General features: G+C 37.9%; 1 protein-coding gene and 1 pseudogene across 7 annotated transcripts in view; one reads left to right on the top strand and one right to left on the bottom strand.

Moving 5' to 3' along the window:
• LRRC8B (leucine rich repeat containing 8 VRAC subunit B) overlaps window positions 1-15498 on the bottom strand; it is a 63790-nt gene that overhangs the window by 9795 nt on the left and 38497 nt on the right. For all 7 annotated transcript variants that reach the window (XM_039838782.1, XM_039838778.1, XM_039838783.1 and 4 more), the window contains 2 exons: window positions 8047-8146; window positions 3434-5598 (listed from right to left, as the gene is read on the bottom strand). In XM_039838782.1, the coding sequence (XP_039694716.1) occupies window positions 3434-5572 (2139 nt within the window). In that variant the 5' untranslated portion in view covers window positions 5573-5598; window positions 8047-8146. The remainder of the gene's footprint in view (window positions 1-3433; window positions 5599-8046; window positions 8147-15498) is intronic.
• On the top strand, window positions 1741-1855 carry LOC120583481 (uncharacterized; annotated as a pseudogene).

The raw sequence follows: 15498 nt of genomic DNA, 5'->3' as shown, positions 1-15498 counted from the left end.
TTATTCTGTGGAACAAATTCTGGAGTGCCCTCTGAGTGAATGTCTGTCATTTGGGGGACTGCCCAACATTTTCAATATCTAGAGAATTCTCTACCTTATCTTCATGGGACTCTTGGTGGGAAAGGAAGCAGAGCCCACTTCCCACTAGAGCAGGGGTCCCCAAACCTCAGGCCATGGACCAGTACCAGTCTGTGGCCTGTTAGAAACCAGGCCACACAGCAGGAGGTGAGTGGCGGGTGAGGGAAGCTTCATCTGTATTTGCAGCCACTCCCCGGTGCTAGCATCGCTGCCTCAGCTCCACCTCAGATCATCAGGCATTAGATTCTCAAAGGAGCACCAGTCCGTGGTGCCAAAAAGGTTGGGGATTGCTGTACTAGAGGAACTGACAATGCCAGATTCTTGTGTTCTCAGCCCCCTTATAGCTCAAGTGTGAGCATTCATAAGCTCTGCCAATCAGGTGCTTGGACCTGGACTCTGAACTGGAACTAGTGTCACAAAGAAGCAGAAACCACGAAAAACCTATTTTGTGAGAGGGAAAGGGCTTTAGTAGCAGCAGCACCAAGTTTTCAGGGGGTAACAATGGTGCCCAGTGCTGGTATGGTCAGTGGCAGGGTATCCCCATCATTTTGCTTTTGTGCTATGATTTGGCTGTAGTCTTTTTTGCTATCTGACTAAATTTGTGCTTGATTTTCCAAGCCTTCTGCAGCCTTTTCAGTGATAATATGAACTACACAATGTCCTTTCAATAAATGTCTTTTCTGCTTAACCCCAGAGTTAGTACTTGTCTCCTATGACTCTGACACACTGCTCAAGTCTTTAGAAAAGATTTTAAAATGTCTTCCAGGAATTCTTACCTCTTTCCAAATGAATGTATCAGCTCACACTTCGGAGTATATGCATATCTAAATACTTATGCATCCAATTTGATGTTTTGTTTTCTAATTTTTACAAATATTTTAGTCTACCTAATAGGATCATGAGCATCTCAAGGTTAGAAGGAATCTTAAAATTAGTTAAATCCTTACATGAAACCTGAATCCCCGATTCCCTTTAGCAACATTCCTACCAAGTGGTTGACAATTTATATCTGGATAGTTTTGTTAACAAAAAAAATCACTTCTCCCTTCTTAAATGTTCATTCAATCAGCTTTTTGGGAAAGATGAGAAATCTTCTCCTGCTTGTCCTAGTTCTAACATTTATTGGTACTCTCAATAAGCTTTCTTTACTAAATTTTCCAAATATTTGAAGAATATTCCTCCCCAACACTTCCCATCATTAAGCTAAACTGTTCTATTAGAGAGGTACTTTTCATCTCTCTGGTTGCTGAGTGAATTCCAGTTTTCCATACCCTTATTACCTAAGTCTCTTCACAGTTCTGAGTAGAGCATTCCTCGCCCATTCAGTTGTCATGGCCAGCAGTATGGCTCTGAGGATGCTCAGCAACTGCTTATCATACTTCTGAGACAATCCAGCCAAAGCTATCATTCTACTTTGGCCATCGATTACCTTCAGAATAAGACTTTTCATGTGCTACCAAGCCTCCATCCCTTATTCTAAATAGGAACATCTGATACTCTCTTTTAGACACAGTCAAGAAGTCAATAAACTTGGTGTCAAAAGTACTAATGGTCTTAAGGTTTCATTACATTAAGCTAAAAAAAATATTGACCTACTTATATATTTAAATAATTCATGGCCATTTAATTTACTCAGCTGCCACTTTTAAAAATTCATGTGGTGTCTACGGCCATGCCACCCTGAACAAGCCCGATCTCGTCTGGTCTCGGAAGCTAAGGCTGGGCCTGGTTAGTACTTGGATGGGAGATCACTTAGGAAGACCAGGTGCTGTAGGCGTAAAAAATAAAATAAAAAAATAAGTGATTGTAAGCTGACAAGGTCTTTGCAATCTGTGAGGTCAACCAAGGGATGCCTTGTCTAAATAAATAAATAAATAAAAAGTCATGTGGTGATTTAACTATATGACAACTTGGGGGAACCAATGCCTCTCAAAATATTTATACTTTATTATAGATTTAACAATGGAAAAATGTAATCAAAATATTAATATTGGTAAACTGCATAATTAAATGACACAAAGGATAAATCTCTAGACCTGAGTTTTCAATGTATGGTCATCAGACCAGCAGTAGCAGCTCCATCTGGGACTTTATAAAACTGCAAACTCATGGATCCTACAGCAGGCCTGCTGACTCAGAAACCCTGGGGCCCTGTCGTCTGTGTTTTAACAAGCCCTTCAGGTAATTCTGATGTGCACTGCTAATCTAGATTAATCCTAAAGGAGTTTTGAAACCTCATATACCTTTAAGATCTGAAGATTTCTCACTTCTCTTAGAATGAGCTCTTTTTACACGAGTAATGTCTTAAGACTCTCAAAGTCAGCATGAATTTTGCTCTCATTCCCCAGCTTTCTTGTATTTCTAAGGAAAATCCATGGTTTTCAAAAACAGTATCTGGTGATTAATATGTTTATTAGCCAACATTATGCTCATAGCTATATTTAGCATGAAATACAAATTGCAAAAAGTCTAGGAGATGATACATTTTTGGGTGGAGTAGGAGAAAATAGTTTCTATTTCAACTAGAGGAAGATGACTTTCATCTTTTGGCAGATCTGATTCGATAGCTTTTTTTTTCTTCTTACCATATGGACATTACCATCATTCTCTTGCCCTTTTGGCTAGCATGATTTTTTTTTTTCCTCCTTCACATTTTAACCTAGGAAACTACTCATTTATTTTGTTTTCTCTTGTTTCAGAGAAGTTAAGTTTTCCTTAACTTGGCTTTACTGTTGCAAATTATGGTTCACTTTTAAAGCATGGATGCTGGAAAAAGCTTCTAAGAAGCCCTAGTGTTGCATTATAGAACAAGGCCTTTCATTTTGAATTGCCTTTCTAGACATGCATGTAGATTTCAAATCTTTCTTACCGCATCACAAAAGATTTATGAATAACTCATGATCCCCATAGTTTTAACAAAAAGTTCTTCTATGACAAGATTTGGAAACCGAAGTTTTACGAAACTTTCTAAGTAGTTAAAACCTTTCAATAAGGAAAAGTTCTGTCATAACTAATTAGTTTAAAATACTTCAACTGTGATGTTTATGTACAAGACAAAAAAAAAAAAAAAAAAGAGAGAACATATGTTGAGCAACTACTATGTGTCCGGAACTGTGCTCTGTGCTCATATATTTTTTTCATAAAATCTCCATGACAACTTGTAAGTCAGATTAAAAACTGATGCTCAGTGTTTTGGTAATTTGTCTACGGTCACGTGTCTTAGTAAGTGGTGGTCAGGCCAGGCTCAGAGGATGCTTAGCATGACTTAATGTCCATTTTCTCTACCTATGTTACACAATGCAACAGCAGATGCTCAAAAGACTGGCTGAATAAAGGGAAGAATGGATTTACTTACATTGTTGTTGGTCACAGCAAAGTACTGCAAATTACTCAGATACTGGATTTCCTCTGGAATGAAGGTTAGGTGGTTATAGCTTAGATCCAAATAATGTAGTTTGGTGCATAGAAAGAGCTGCAGGGGCAGATTCTCAATATTATTATGGTCCAAAGAGAGCTGCTCTAGATTAGATAATGCCCCAATTTGGGCAGGAATATAAGCAATGTTATTGTGCCACAGCTTTAAGCAGGAAAGATTCTGGAGATGCTGAAAGCTAATGATTTCTTCCACAGTTTTAAGGTTATTTTCTTTTAGGTCTAACTCGTGCAAATTGTTCAGGCTGAAAATGGAGTGTGGAATGCGTTCCAGGTCACAGCTGATCAGCTCTAGGCTTTTCAGATTGATCATCTTTTTCAGGTTGTTCAACACAACCAGTTTGCTTCCCTCATTATTGAGGGACAATTTCTGCAGGGAAGGCAGGAGGTCTGTAATGACTTGTGGGATCCGGGACAGGCTGCTTTTCAAATAGAGGGTCCTCAGGTTTTTTAAGTCCTGAAAGCCCTCCAGCTGCATGGTACTCAGCTGCTCGGGGAGAACACAACCTGACAGGTAAAGTTCCTTGAGATTTTTCAGGTGAAATACCCAGCGTGGAATTTTCCCCATTTCAGTAAATTTCAGACGGAGGATTTTTAAATTCTCCTCGAGAAAGGCCAGCGCAGGATGGTCTACCACCAGAGACGAATGGTACACGTGAAGTTCCTTGAGGTTGACCAGCTGTGAGACTGTGGAGGGCAGCTTGACCTCAGGGATCAGCTCCAGGCTTAGCACTTCGATTTCAGTTAGCTCAAAGACGTTGTCTGGAAGACCGTTTAGCATAAACAGATGCAGTTCTATCTTGTCCTGCGAATTTTTTACAAGCTTACTTTTCAGTTTCTCGACCGTCCATTCGTTATTGAGGTTGATCTGTTTCAGTTTGTTCTCACTGACCTCCGACAGGAATATGGAGAAGCGTTTGGAATAAAGAGGATCGTACTGATCAGCCAGATGGAGGATGAAGGCGAAGTCATTCTTGACATCAGGTATGTCGCTATAGTTGCTTTTTTCTCTCAATGCCTCAAAGGAATATTGCTTCAGGGAACTCCTCAGCATCCACCACAAGCTGTAGGAGGAGGTGAGACCATAAAGTATAACCAAAATGACATAAAACGAAGCCAGGACCTTAAATATTTCTGCCAAGGAGTAGACACACTGGTAGCGCTTATATCCCGTAAAAGCCTGTACATCAACTGAACAGTCAATTTCAAGAGTGATGTAGGTTAAAAAATATGGAACGTAAGTTATGATGAGGACAAACAAAATGACTTTGACTATTATCTGCTTTAGATACACTCTATAAATGACGTCCTTCTGCTCCACGTGAATGCGAAACCTTTTCACTTTTTCAAAGATGGCTTTGGCCTGTTCACCCTCCTTCTTGTCCAGGACACTGGAAGTTGGGCTTTCTATGCCAGCTGACTCCAAGCCAGGCTGCGGGTAGGGCAACGACTGCTTACTGGCATCAACATCAGCTGAACACCCTGAGGATGAAAGTAAAACCTTGGACTTGGAGAGTGTCACGGGCCTCACCGACTGCTCAGCCACTGTTTCGGACAGGGCGCGGGTAGTCCATGGAGAATCGAAGCACTTGTGAAGGATGGCCACAAAATGCTCGAGCCTGGAACTGGTACTCGGGTAGTGAAGCCAAAAGTTGCTACAGGCTGCAAAGATGAGTGTGTGCAAGAGCACCAGGTAGGGGAAAAACTTTGCAAACCAGTGGAGCTGTTTCTCATAACAGACGGCGTCGATGTAGGAGTACTGCTGTCGGTGGAGGTCGTTCTGGATTCTGAGAGGGAGTGGAAGCGATGTCCCAGGATCAGAGGATGTATTCACGCTGGCTTTCAGGAGGTCCCAAGGCACGGCGCAGTGATTGTCGAATTCCACCTTACATGGAAGACAGCACAGAACCCTGCTCTGCGTGAGCTGGAGGGCACCAGCCAGCACAGCCACCAGCAGCATGACCAGGGTGATGTAATACCAGAACACGTCCCACCAGGGTTTTAGAATATGATAAGATGACTGGGCGTCTGCTAAACATTTTAGCTCTGTTAGTGTAATCATGACTTTCTCTTGTACGGGTACAGAAGCTAGAAGAGAAAAATAAAAGAAAGACCAGTGACATAAGTATCCAAAATTAAACACTTCACTCTATTGTTTGTACACACATAGCCTACCTAAGTAGGATTTAGCTCAGGGGCAAAAACTGGGAGGCAGGACTGATCAAGGGCTGTAGAGGTTTCATTTGAAACTGCACTGTAAAGTCCCTTAGATGAGAGACCATTGGTGATAACCAGATCTGTAAAGGTATTTGGGGCAGGATGTGAAGCAACTGTCTAGTTTCCTCCTGGATTTTGACTCCATGCTAGTATATTAAAAACCAGAAGCTAAATTTTCTTCAGTCAACATTGGGAAAAACTTGTTCGTATGCTATGAATTTCTAACAGCTACATTTTGTACCCTCAAAAGGTCTGAGTAAGTTGTTTTCCATATCCTATTCCCATGTCTAGAACATCAGTTACAGTCTAAGAGTTGTGTTTCATTCACGGGAAGGAACCTCTTTTGAGCAAGCACTGCTTTATAAATTATCCCTTAGGATAATCCTAGAGGGATCTGCCAATTCTATATTTAAAGCAAAACGTGATTTAATGCATTATCTCCTTTCCCCACAAGCTCTTACTTTGTAACTTAAGTTCATGTCCAACTTAGGAGGATTTAAAAGTTGACAACAGTAATGGCTTAAAAATGGATAGGGAAGAAAAACCCAGTTAGAACACTGTACTATGGAGATGCTCATATTTAATGTTTTCATGGCAATATACTAATACTAGTCAAAACTAAGGATTAAAGGCATATTCTATTATTAAATTATTTTTGCCTTCAGAAAAACAAGATGGATTTTGCATTTTCATATTTAATATTTAAAAGTGTTCGAAGTTCCCTAAATAAATGATTTGTGTTATGTTCAGAAACATTACAGAAAACATTAAAGAAATCAATTAGGTCATTAAAAAACATTAAAGAAATCAACAATTAAAAATGCTAGTTAGTAAAATCCAGACCACCTAGAAAATGGCACAGGGTGAGAAAGATAAAAGGAAATATTTGAATCTAATAACATATCTGGGGGGAAAAAAAGAAGAAAAAAAAATCACAATGGCATGGGTCATCTTTCACTGGTGGTCTAGCTCTAACCTATGTCCAAGGCCTTTTCTTGTACTTTCTTGAGTCTGAAGTCTTATCATCTTTCCTGGGTCTGAATTTCTCTCTTTAGATATGCCTATACTGCTAGCACTTGCAAGGAAGCCTATTGCTCTCAGTCGTCGTTCTTCTAGAGACTGGCATCCTCCCCTGATCCCTAGAATTCCATTACAGAGGCTCTGCTGCCTGTTCATAAGTGTCTTCCCTTTTGCTGGTTGGCCCCGACATATTCCTGAACCCTATACCTCCATGCTCTCCCACTTGTTAGGGCATCCATGATCCTTGATTTTAACTGCTGGATCACTTTCTGCCTGCTTCTTCTCTGGACATACCATATTATATGGATTTAACTTTCTTAGGACCTGTGGCTTGATTACATAACTCCAGGGCTTCCTTTGCGCTAGTTTAGTGGATCTATTTCTAACTCTCAACTCCTTCCATTCTGCCTCATCCCACTGCAGTTAATCACAATTGCGTGTCAAGACAAGACAAAAAACAAAAACAAGAAGATTATATGAGATGCACAGAAAGTATTGGATTTAGACCCCACACTACCACAGACATGATGGGAAGCAGGATGCCAGAAAACACTGCTGGATGAACATATGCAAAATACCAGGGATTTTAGATGACATAAATGTATAGTTTTTGCTAATTGCGTGATAGCTATTATGTTAAATGTAGCCATATGTTACATCAATGCTAACTATAGTTACAATATGACTATAATCTGTGGCCATATTAATAGGCGAACCCAGATAAAGGGGCAACAATCCTTCTGTGTCTGCCTGGTGAGATCACACCTTGAACCCAATGCTAGTCATAGGTTAAAGATTAAGTGAGCAATGACAACAACAAAAAAATCAGGAAATACTTGTCTATAAACCATTTTCTATGGAGAAACATAGACAATTAATGATATTTAGCTGAGATAAAAGATGACTAGGGAAACCTGAGAATTTATCTTTACATTTTTACGTGATTACCTCTTGGATGAAATAATAAAGGCATTTGCAGAATTAGATGCGTGGACATTTCAGAAATTCTTATTTTCATTCAATTTGTGGTGAAACATCCATGGACTGCCATTCTGTGAAATAGTTCAGCCCCTTTTCCCTACCAGGGATGTTGCAAAGGAATTCCTTGTAATGAATAAAGACTGTGAACCAGATCATCTATAAGGGCTCTTCTAGTTCAAAGTTTATGGCTTTATTTGTTCTCTCAAAGGTCAAACAACTTTAACAATGATAAGGGTATCTGACAGAGTGAATATTTATTCAACAAAGAACACAAGTCAACACTGACCAAAATAATATACTTTAAATATTTATACTTACGATAATAAAAAAAAATTTCAATAAGTCGACAATGCTTCAATCAGGAGGCCGACACCTTTTAAAATTTCTTAGACACACCATCTCTGTGTTTGTCTTCATTCTATGAGAAAACATAGATATCTTGAAATAGCTGCAGTCATTTGAACAAACAAAAACTGGAGATATTATCTTCAGAGACCTTCTCCATCATGATATAGCAAATAAGTTTTCATAAATCAGTTCACTTTTTACACTGGTAAAACTATACATATACAGGATCCTACCTACATATCAGATCATAATTACTCCTTGAACTCCCTTAAATTACAGAAAAATTTCTACAGAAATTCAGATATAACTGGTTTTAAAATTCTGTATCTACGCTTACATGAACACTTAGCTTTTTCCAAGCAGTCTACAAATGTTGATTTCTCTCATTTAGTCCTCATATAGTTGGTCTTTCTTGCATTTATCAAACCTATCAAAACATGTAATTTCTGAACTCTAATTTAAAACCGCCCATCTGTCTAAATAAGAAAACTCTGTGCTCTTAAAATTTAGCCTACTGATTTCATTAGAAGTAGTCACAAGTTAATAACTTTTTAAGAGACAGCTCAGAAATATGGATGAAATTCTCTGAAATTAAATTATTAAATGTAGCTATTATATATTCATTTTTTTACCTTATAGTTAATAAAAGCCATTCTCAGCATCTTCAAACAATCATTTGTAGTAGTTTAAATCACATATATATTGAATAGTTTGAAATATGAGAATATGCTAAAACAAAAATTTTTTAAATTGGGTGTGAATATTTTTTAGCACTTATATAATCTCCGAAGGTTGCCGGAAGATTTTATATATTTGATATTTGTCCCCAAAATACAATCCTTTATTGGCTTATTAAGTGCTTGAAATCCAGCTCAAAGTAATGACCTCAAATTGTATCTAAGATATTTTTAGCAATAATCTTGTGACCTTGTCATTTTTTAAAAATCAAAAGGTTGGAGACATCTGAAATGTACTTCGGATTTACCAATCCATGTGTAAAGCCTGCTTAATAATTACTAACCAGTATCAAATTATTTTGCAGGCCAGAGCGCACAGTTAGAGTGTATGACAATCTAGCTATAAACTAATTCTTATTTAGCACCACTGAAGTGTGAGTTTCTCATTCACAATTCATTTTTGAATGGCGTACAATATACGATACACAACTGCATTTATGTGCAGCAAGCATGGTAGACATTTGATGTGTGAAACATTTTACATATTCTTCTATTGCACTGCATCTGTAATGTGCCAGAAAAGAATTTATTGCACAATTCCAGAATGCTATTCAGCGATGATGATACTTCTTGTATACAATACAGTTTTTAAATATTGCAAATACATTTTCTACTTTAAACACAGTATTTCTATGAAAATAGACACAAAACTTCAATAGTAATGTTTTAAAATAATTATAGTGAAAAACCACTATAACTAATCTGTTAGCAAATCATTACTACACGTTCACCATATTTATTCTAACTGAAAATTATTTGTGAAGAACTTTTGCCTTTTTAAGAAATACAAACTTTTCTTCTAATTGCCTAATGCAGATTTCCTTTTGTGTTCCTTGTCAATAGGAGAGCAAATAAAAATATATTATCAATAATAATCTGATATCTGGTTTCCTACTTTAAAGGGCTTTCACTTATATTGATTTATTTCCTATTTACAATATTATTTTTATTTTTTCACATTTTATAAACATAAAAATTGAGATAAATATTACTTTTTCACATTTTATAAACACAGAAAATGAGGCAGGCCCAAAGCAGTTACCAAGTCCAAAGTGACAAAATTAGCAAGAAATAGTTATACCAAGAACCTCGGTCAGATTCAAATCTCAAGCTTTATTGACACCAGACCACACTGTCTCATTCAAGCCTTTTGACTATGCCAGCCTCAATTCTCTCGAGAGCTAAAGAAAAAGATGAATACTTAACTCTCTTCTTCTCTAACTGCAATGGACTTAATATTTGAGTCCCTCCAAAATATGTATGCTGAAACCTACCCCTGATGTAATAGAATTAGGAGGTGATGCCTTTGGGAAGTAATTAAGTTATGATGGGAAGCCCTTGTGAATGAGATCAGGGCCCTTATATAAGGAACCCCAGGGAGCTCTCTTGCTTCTTCCTTCTGAGGATATAGCAAAAAGAAGGCTGTCTATACTAGGAAGTGAGCTCTCAAGAGACACAATGCACCTTGATCTTTGATGTTCCAGCCTCCAGAATTGTGAGAAATAAATATTTGTTAAGTCACCCAGTCTATGGTCATCTGTCATAGCAGCCTCAACTGATTAAGATATCAATTTATCCTAACATCTGCATTGTAATTGGGTTCTATTATAATCTTCTGAAACACAAGGATGCAAACATACAATGTTCTGCAATGTCTTCAATTACATATTGTATAATCTACTTTCTCAATTAACATTTTTTTTTCCTGCTAAACATTTTCCACTGAACTAAGAGTAAACATATAAATACATGGCATCTGGATTTTATGATGTATGAAAAGTCTTAAGCATTCCTATATATTAACTGATGTTAATTTTTCCCATTGATGTGTTTAACTGGAGAGCTAGAGCATAGCTGTCTTTTGTCATTACAAAATTTAATACTGTTTGTGTGTCTAGGAAATTCTTTCCAGACCACATTTTTGCAAACAATGAAGACTCAATCCAAATCAGATCTCTATTTCTAATACACAAACGCACTAAATCAGTTCAAAGAAACAATGTTAAGAGTAAAGATTTTATGGTCCTAATTCCTTTTATGATCCCATTCCTTTAGCTTTTAAACTTATTAAAAAAATCATAAAAGCTTTTCAAAGCACATGAATCCATTTGACAATCTCACCCCAAAGTCCCGAAGACTAGAACATCAACACTTAAGTTAGGCATCTTTACTTCCTTACTAGTCTTTATTTTACTTTGAAAGCATTTCTAAAATAACCAGTGAAAAAAACAAACAAATAATGATCAGATGGCATTTAGAGTCATTAAATGCTAAGAACTAGATGGTACTTCGAAGATCCTTGTCTTTGACCCCCGGCAGGGATAGAGCAAAAACAATTTAAAATAGAGTTTCTCTACTTACTCTCACTAAAAATTGATTTAAAAATCATCTTAGATCACTTCAAACTGTTTAGTACTACACCTCAAGATGTTTCTCGGGTCTATCATATATCTGAAGTTTAAATTCACCTTTTGAGTCTCTCTCTGGGAAATAAAGCATCAGCATCTCTGATGAATTTGCTCCTTTACTTTATTCTAAATAACCCTTGAACCACTCTTCAGAGATCTGATGGCAAGAACTTTAAATGATCACTAGCAAGATACTTGCTATGCCAGTTTATGTCCCCTACCAATTGTTTCAGATCTTGTCAGCACAGTGACTTTCCAATAACCAACACCCTTCCCAAATTTAGTCGCAGTTTTGAGACCGAGAGGGAACCAAGATTTAACTAGTAAATGTTTCTTATATTAATAGCCATAAAAGTCACTGGAGAGCTTATTAAAACACAAAGTGATAGGCCCTAGCCTCAGAGTTTCTGCTTCATTAGATCTGAAGTAGGCCCCAGGAATGGGCATTTCTAACAAGTTCCTAGTTAATATGGATGCTGCTGATGCAGGGACCATTTATAAGAATCACAACTTTATGACAGCGGTTCTCAATTTTGGCTTCACGTTAAAACTGCCTGGGTCACTATTAAAAGAAACCTAAATCCAGGTCCCACTCCCACAGAGCAATTCAATTAGTCCAGGTAAGGCCAGAATTACTGTTTGTCTCTAAGTCTCCCCAGGAGGGGAAAGCTCACAGGATAGATTGGTGATAAAATAGCTCAGAAAAGTGACTACCTTTTAAGTGTTCTGGAAGTTTCACTACATGTCTAGGGTACTCCCTGCTTCATAGACTGCAAAGGAACAGCTACCATCGCCCACATGAACCCCTCAGAGAGACTCAGCTATCTGAGGCAGTAAGTAGAACAGTGTCAGTGAGCTGCAGAGATTTGCAGGATGGACTTAAGGAGGAGGAATTAGAAACAAGCAGGCAGCTGAAAGGCTATTTGTAATCATGTGGGCCACAAATAGTAAGGGAAGATTTTAATGCAAAGAAAGCAAAGAGTGAAATAATCACTGTAAATGAAAATTCACATCACTTGCCAACATCAGATAGGTCCATGGAGAAGCAAGAGTCAAATGGATTCAGATTTTTATCCCATGCTATTGTAGCATACAGAGCACACAAAAAAATTGTACAGTATTGGATGAGAGACACCTAAGAAGACCAGGTGCTGTAGGTATGAAAAATAAAAAATAAGGGATTGTAAGCTGACAAGGTCCTTGCAATCTGTGAAGTCAACCAAGGGTTGCCTTGCCTAAAAATAAATAAATAAATAAAAATTGTACAATAAAGAATTGAACATACAAAAATGCAGAGGCAGAGAAAGATATGTTCAGCGTTTAGAGAGGGTGTATCCCAGAGGGAGGCTAGGACTCATAAATATAGATGGAAAGGATTTTGGCTAACTATTCTACATATTCCAAACCTTAAAGGCTTAATAAAAATAGTTGTATTTCTCATCATTCTGTGGGTGGTTCTTTTGCTCATGGTGTTGCTGGCACAAAGATTTTTGGAAGAACCAAGATGTCTTTATTTGTTCAGCAGTGAATTGGTGCTGACTGCTGACTAGTAAGGCCCTCATGTGAGACTTCGTGTGGCTGAGTGTCCTCTCACAGCCTGGTGGCTGGGTTCTAAGATAGTACATTCCGAGTACAGAGGCAAAAACTGCAGATCTTTTATGGCAGCGCCCTGGAAGCTACAGTGTCACGTCCACTACATCCTTCTGGTCAAAGGAGTTACCAGGCCAGCCTAGACGTGAGGGGAGAGGGAGCAAACACCACCTTTCAATGGGAGGAGTAGTGAAAAATGTGTAGCCATGTTTGATCCTTCACAGTCTATTTCCTGCCCACAAACTACTTACATTTCTCTTACAGACAAAGTATCCTCACTGTCACTCAAGCTCTCCTCCAACCCTTAAAGTTTCATCCCACTATGGCATCAAGTTCAGGCTTGACGTCCATGATGCTGTCATCTAAATCAGGTCCTCGACCTGCGAGACAATATCCTTAAGATTCATACAGCCCTTCTATCTAGCTGAGAAGATCAGGGAGGCACTCCCCTAAATCTTTTGAGGCCTTAATACAGTGTCTTACATCTGTGCCCTGGCTTTGTTTTAACCTCGAGATCAAGTTTTTCTGGCATTAGTGCCTTGGTCTGATCTTTTAACCTGAGGCCATTTCTTACCTTTGAGTGAGTACCTGTTGCTGAGTGGAGAAGCTGGCAGTGAGAAATAGTTTTATTTATGACCTTAGGAAATTCTAGATTGAAAAAATTTCCTCTAAAGTCTACTTAAACTCTGAACAGTTTCTTCTTTAATTCATCTCTATCTTGCAATGCTTTAATCATAGGTGGTTAAAAAAAGAAGTCAATTGACACTTCCAATATTCCGTGGGACTATTTCAATATTCCACAAATTCATTAGGTTCATTTTCTATCTTCCATATTACCGTAGGGGACAGTCTTACTGATCTTTCTGTCAATGTAAAATAACCAGGGTACCATTTTATATCCTCCAATAGCAGTTTCCTCACTGCTCTTCCAGCCACCATTTAATAAGCCTTCTTACTACTTTTAGGTCTTCATTGCCACCTGGCCTCAAAGCCAATGCCAGATGTTTTGTTATGGCAGCATCTCACTTCTAGGTACTAAATTTTGTTTCAGCTCTCTATTGCTATGTAACAAACTGTCCCAAAATTTAGTGGCTAAAATAACCATTTATCATTTTGCATGATTCTGTGGGATGATGAGGTGATTCTTCTGTTTCACACAGTATTGGCTTCAATGCTGGGGTGGTTGGGAGGTCGAAAATGACCCAGTCACACGGTTGGCACTTGGGCGGGCTCCTGGCCTGGATCTCAGCTTGAACTGATGACGAGGGGCCTTGCCACTCCTTCACAGGGCTGTTTAGGCTTCCTCACAGCAAGGTGACTAAGTTCTAAGAAGGAACATTTCAAGCACACAAAAGCAGAAGCTACAGATCTCTTTAAGGTCCAGTCTTAGAAATTATTCCACATCATTTCTGCCACATTTGATTGGCCAAAAAAGGTAACAGGGCCAGCCCAGGTTCAAAGGGAGGGGTAACAGAGTCCATCTTTTGATGGGAAGAACCACAAAGTATTTGAAGCCATCCTTAATCTCCCATAGGAAATCATGACTATTAAGTAGTAGATAGTGTCATAGAGATGAATTAATTCTTTGTGAGAATGAATTTAATGAGTGAATAATAGAACTTTTCTCCCCTAGACAGTGTATCAGATGAAGAACTATCAGACACAGAATAGTAAAGGAGGATACAGAAGCAGGATCAGCGAAATAAAGGAGAAATCCAATAATTTGAAGCACAGAAATCAAAGTGTTTCAAGGAAAAAAATCTGACACAGTCAAATAATACTGAGAAACCAAAGGAGAATAGAGAGGTGTAACTATAATTCTGCAGCTTCCTACTCAAAGCAGTAGTGTGGTAATGAGTCTACGAAATAATCATAAATAATATTCTAAATATTAGGAAAATAATCTTAATCATTTAAAGTCCCAGGAGAAAGTTACTGAATATGACAATTAAAACCATGAAAACAACCCTAGAAATCCTAATTAAAGCTGAGTTGTTCTGAATTTAAGGAATATTGCTTCTCTTTTTCCTTGTTTCTGGTGGTTATAGAATACATAATATATTTAATTTAGATGATAATTGTCTTTTTAGGAAAAGCCCTCTCAGTTCTTTGATGCTTCTAGTGAGGTACTAAATTATCTAGGATACATAAAAAAAAAAAAAAAGTTGCAGCCACATTATTAGTAGTAGAACACAAGCCATCAGTGCTGCATAATTCTTAGAAAGAATATGTAACTAGAAGGCAACCTTAAATCCTTCTCCACCACCTTCATTATTTATAAAAAATGTTTCTCACCCCCCATCTCACCACCCTAAGCAAGACATAGAATAGAACCAAACTCAGTATCTTGTGAATTACACATGCTCTGCTTTCAAATGACTAGCTGAAAGCAGAGATCACCATTCCATTTACTTCTCCTAACTCTTCCATAGGTGACCTATCTTTCATTAGAGCAGAAACATGTGGACTATTTACTCCAGGAAGAAAGCAGAGAGATCAAAGTCCAATGCTTTACAAATAAAGAAGCTGAAGTTCAAAAGTATTCAAGGGTAGTAGTAGAACATGGGCTTAAGCCAAGTTTCCCATTTTGAAAAGAACTGGAAAGTTGGTTGCACTAATTCTGGCCACACTGCCTAATTAGTTATAGACCTTCCTAATAAAATTAAAACAGGGTTTTGGAACACAAA

Source organism: Pteropus medius, unplaced genomic scaffold, assembly GCF_902729225.1.
Source record: "Pteropus medius unplaced genomic scaffold, Ma_sr-lr_union100, whole genome shotgun sequence".
Taxonomy (NCBI): domain Eukaryota; kingdom Metazoa; phylum Chordata; class Mammalia; order Chiroptera; family Pteropodidae; genus Pteropus; species Pteropus medius.
The sequence above is the reverse complement of the archived record's forward strand: the minus strand, read 5'-3'. Positions and strand labels throughout refer to the sequence as shown.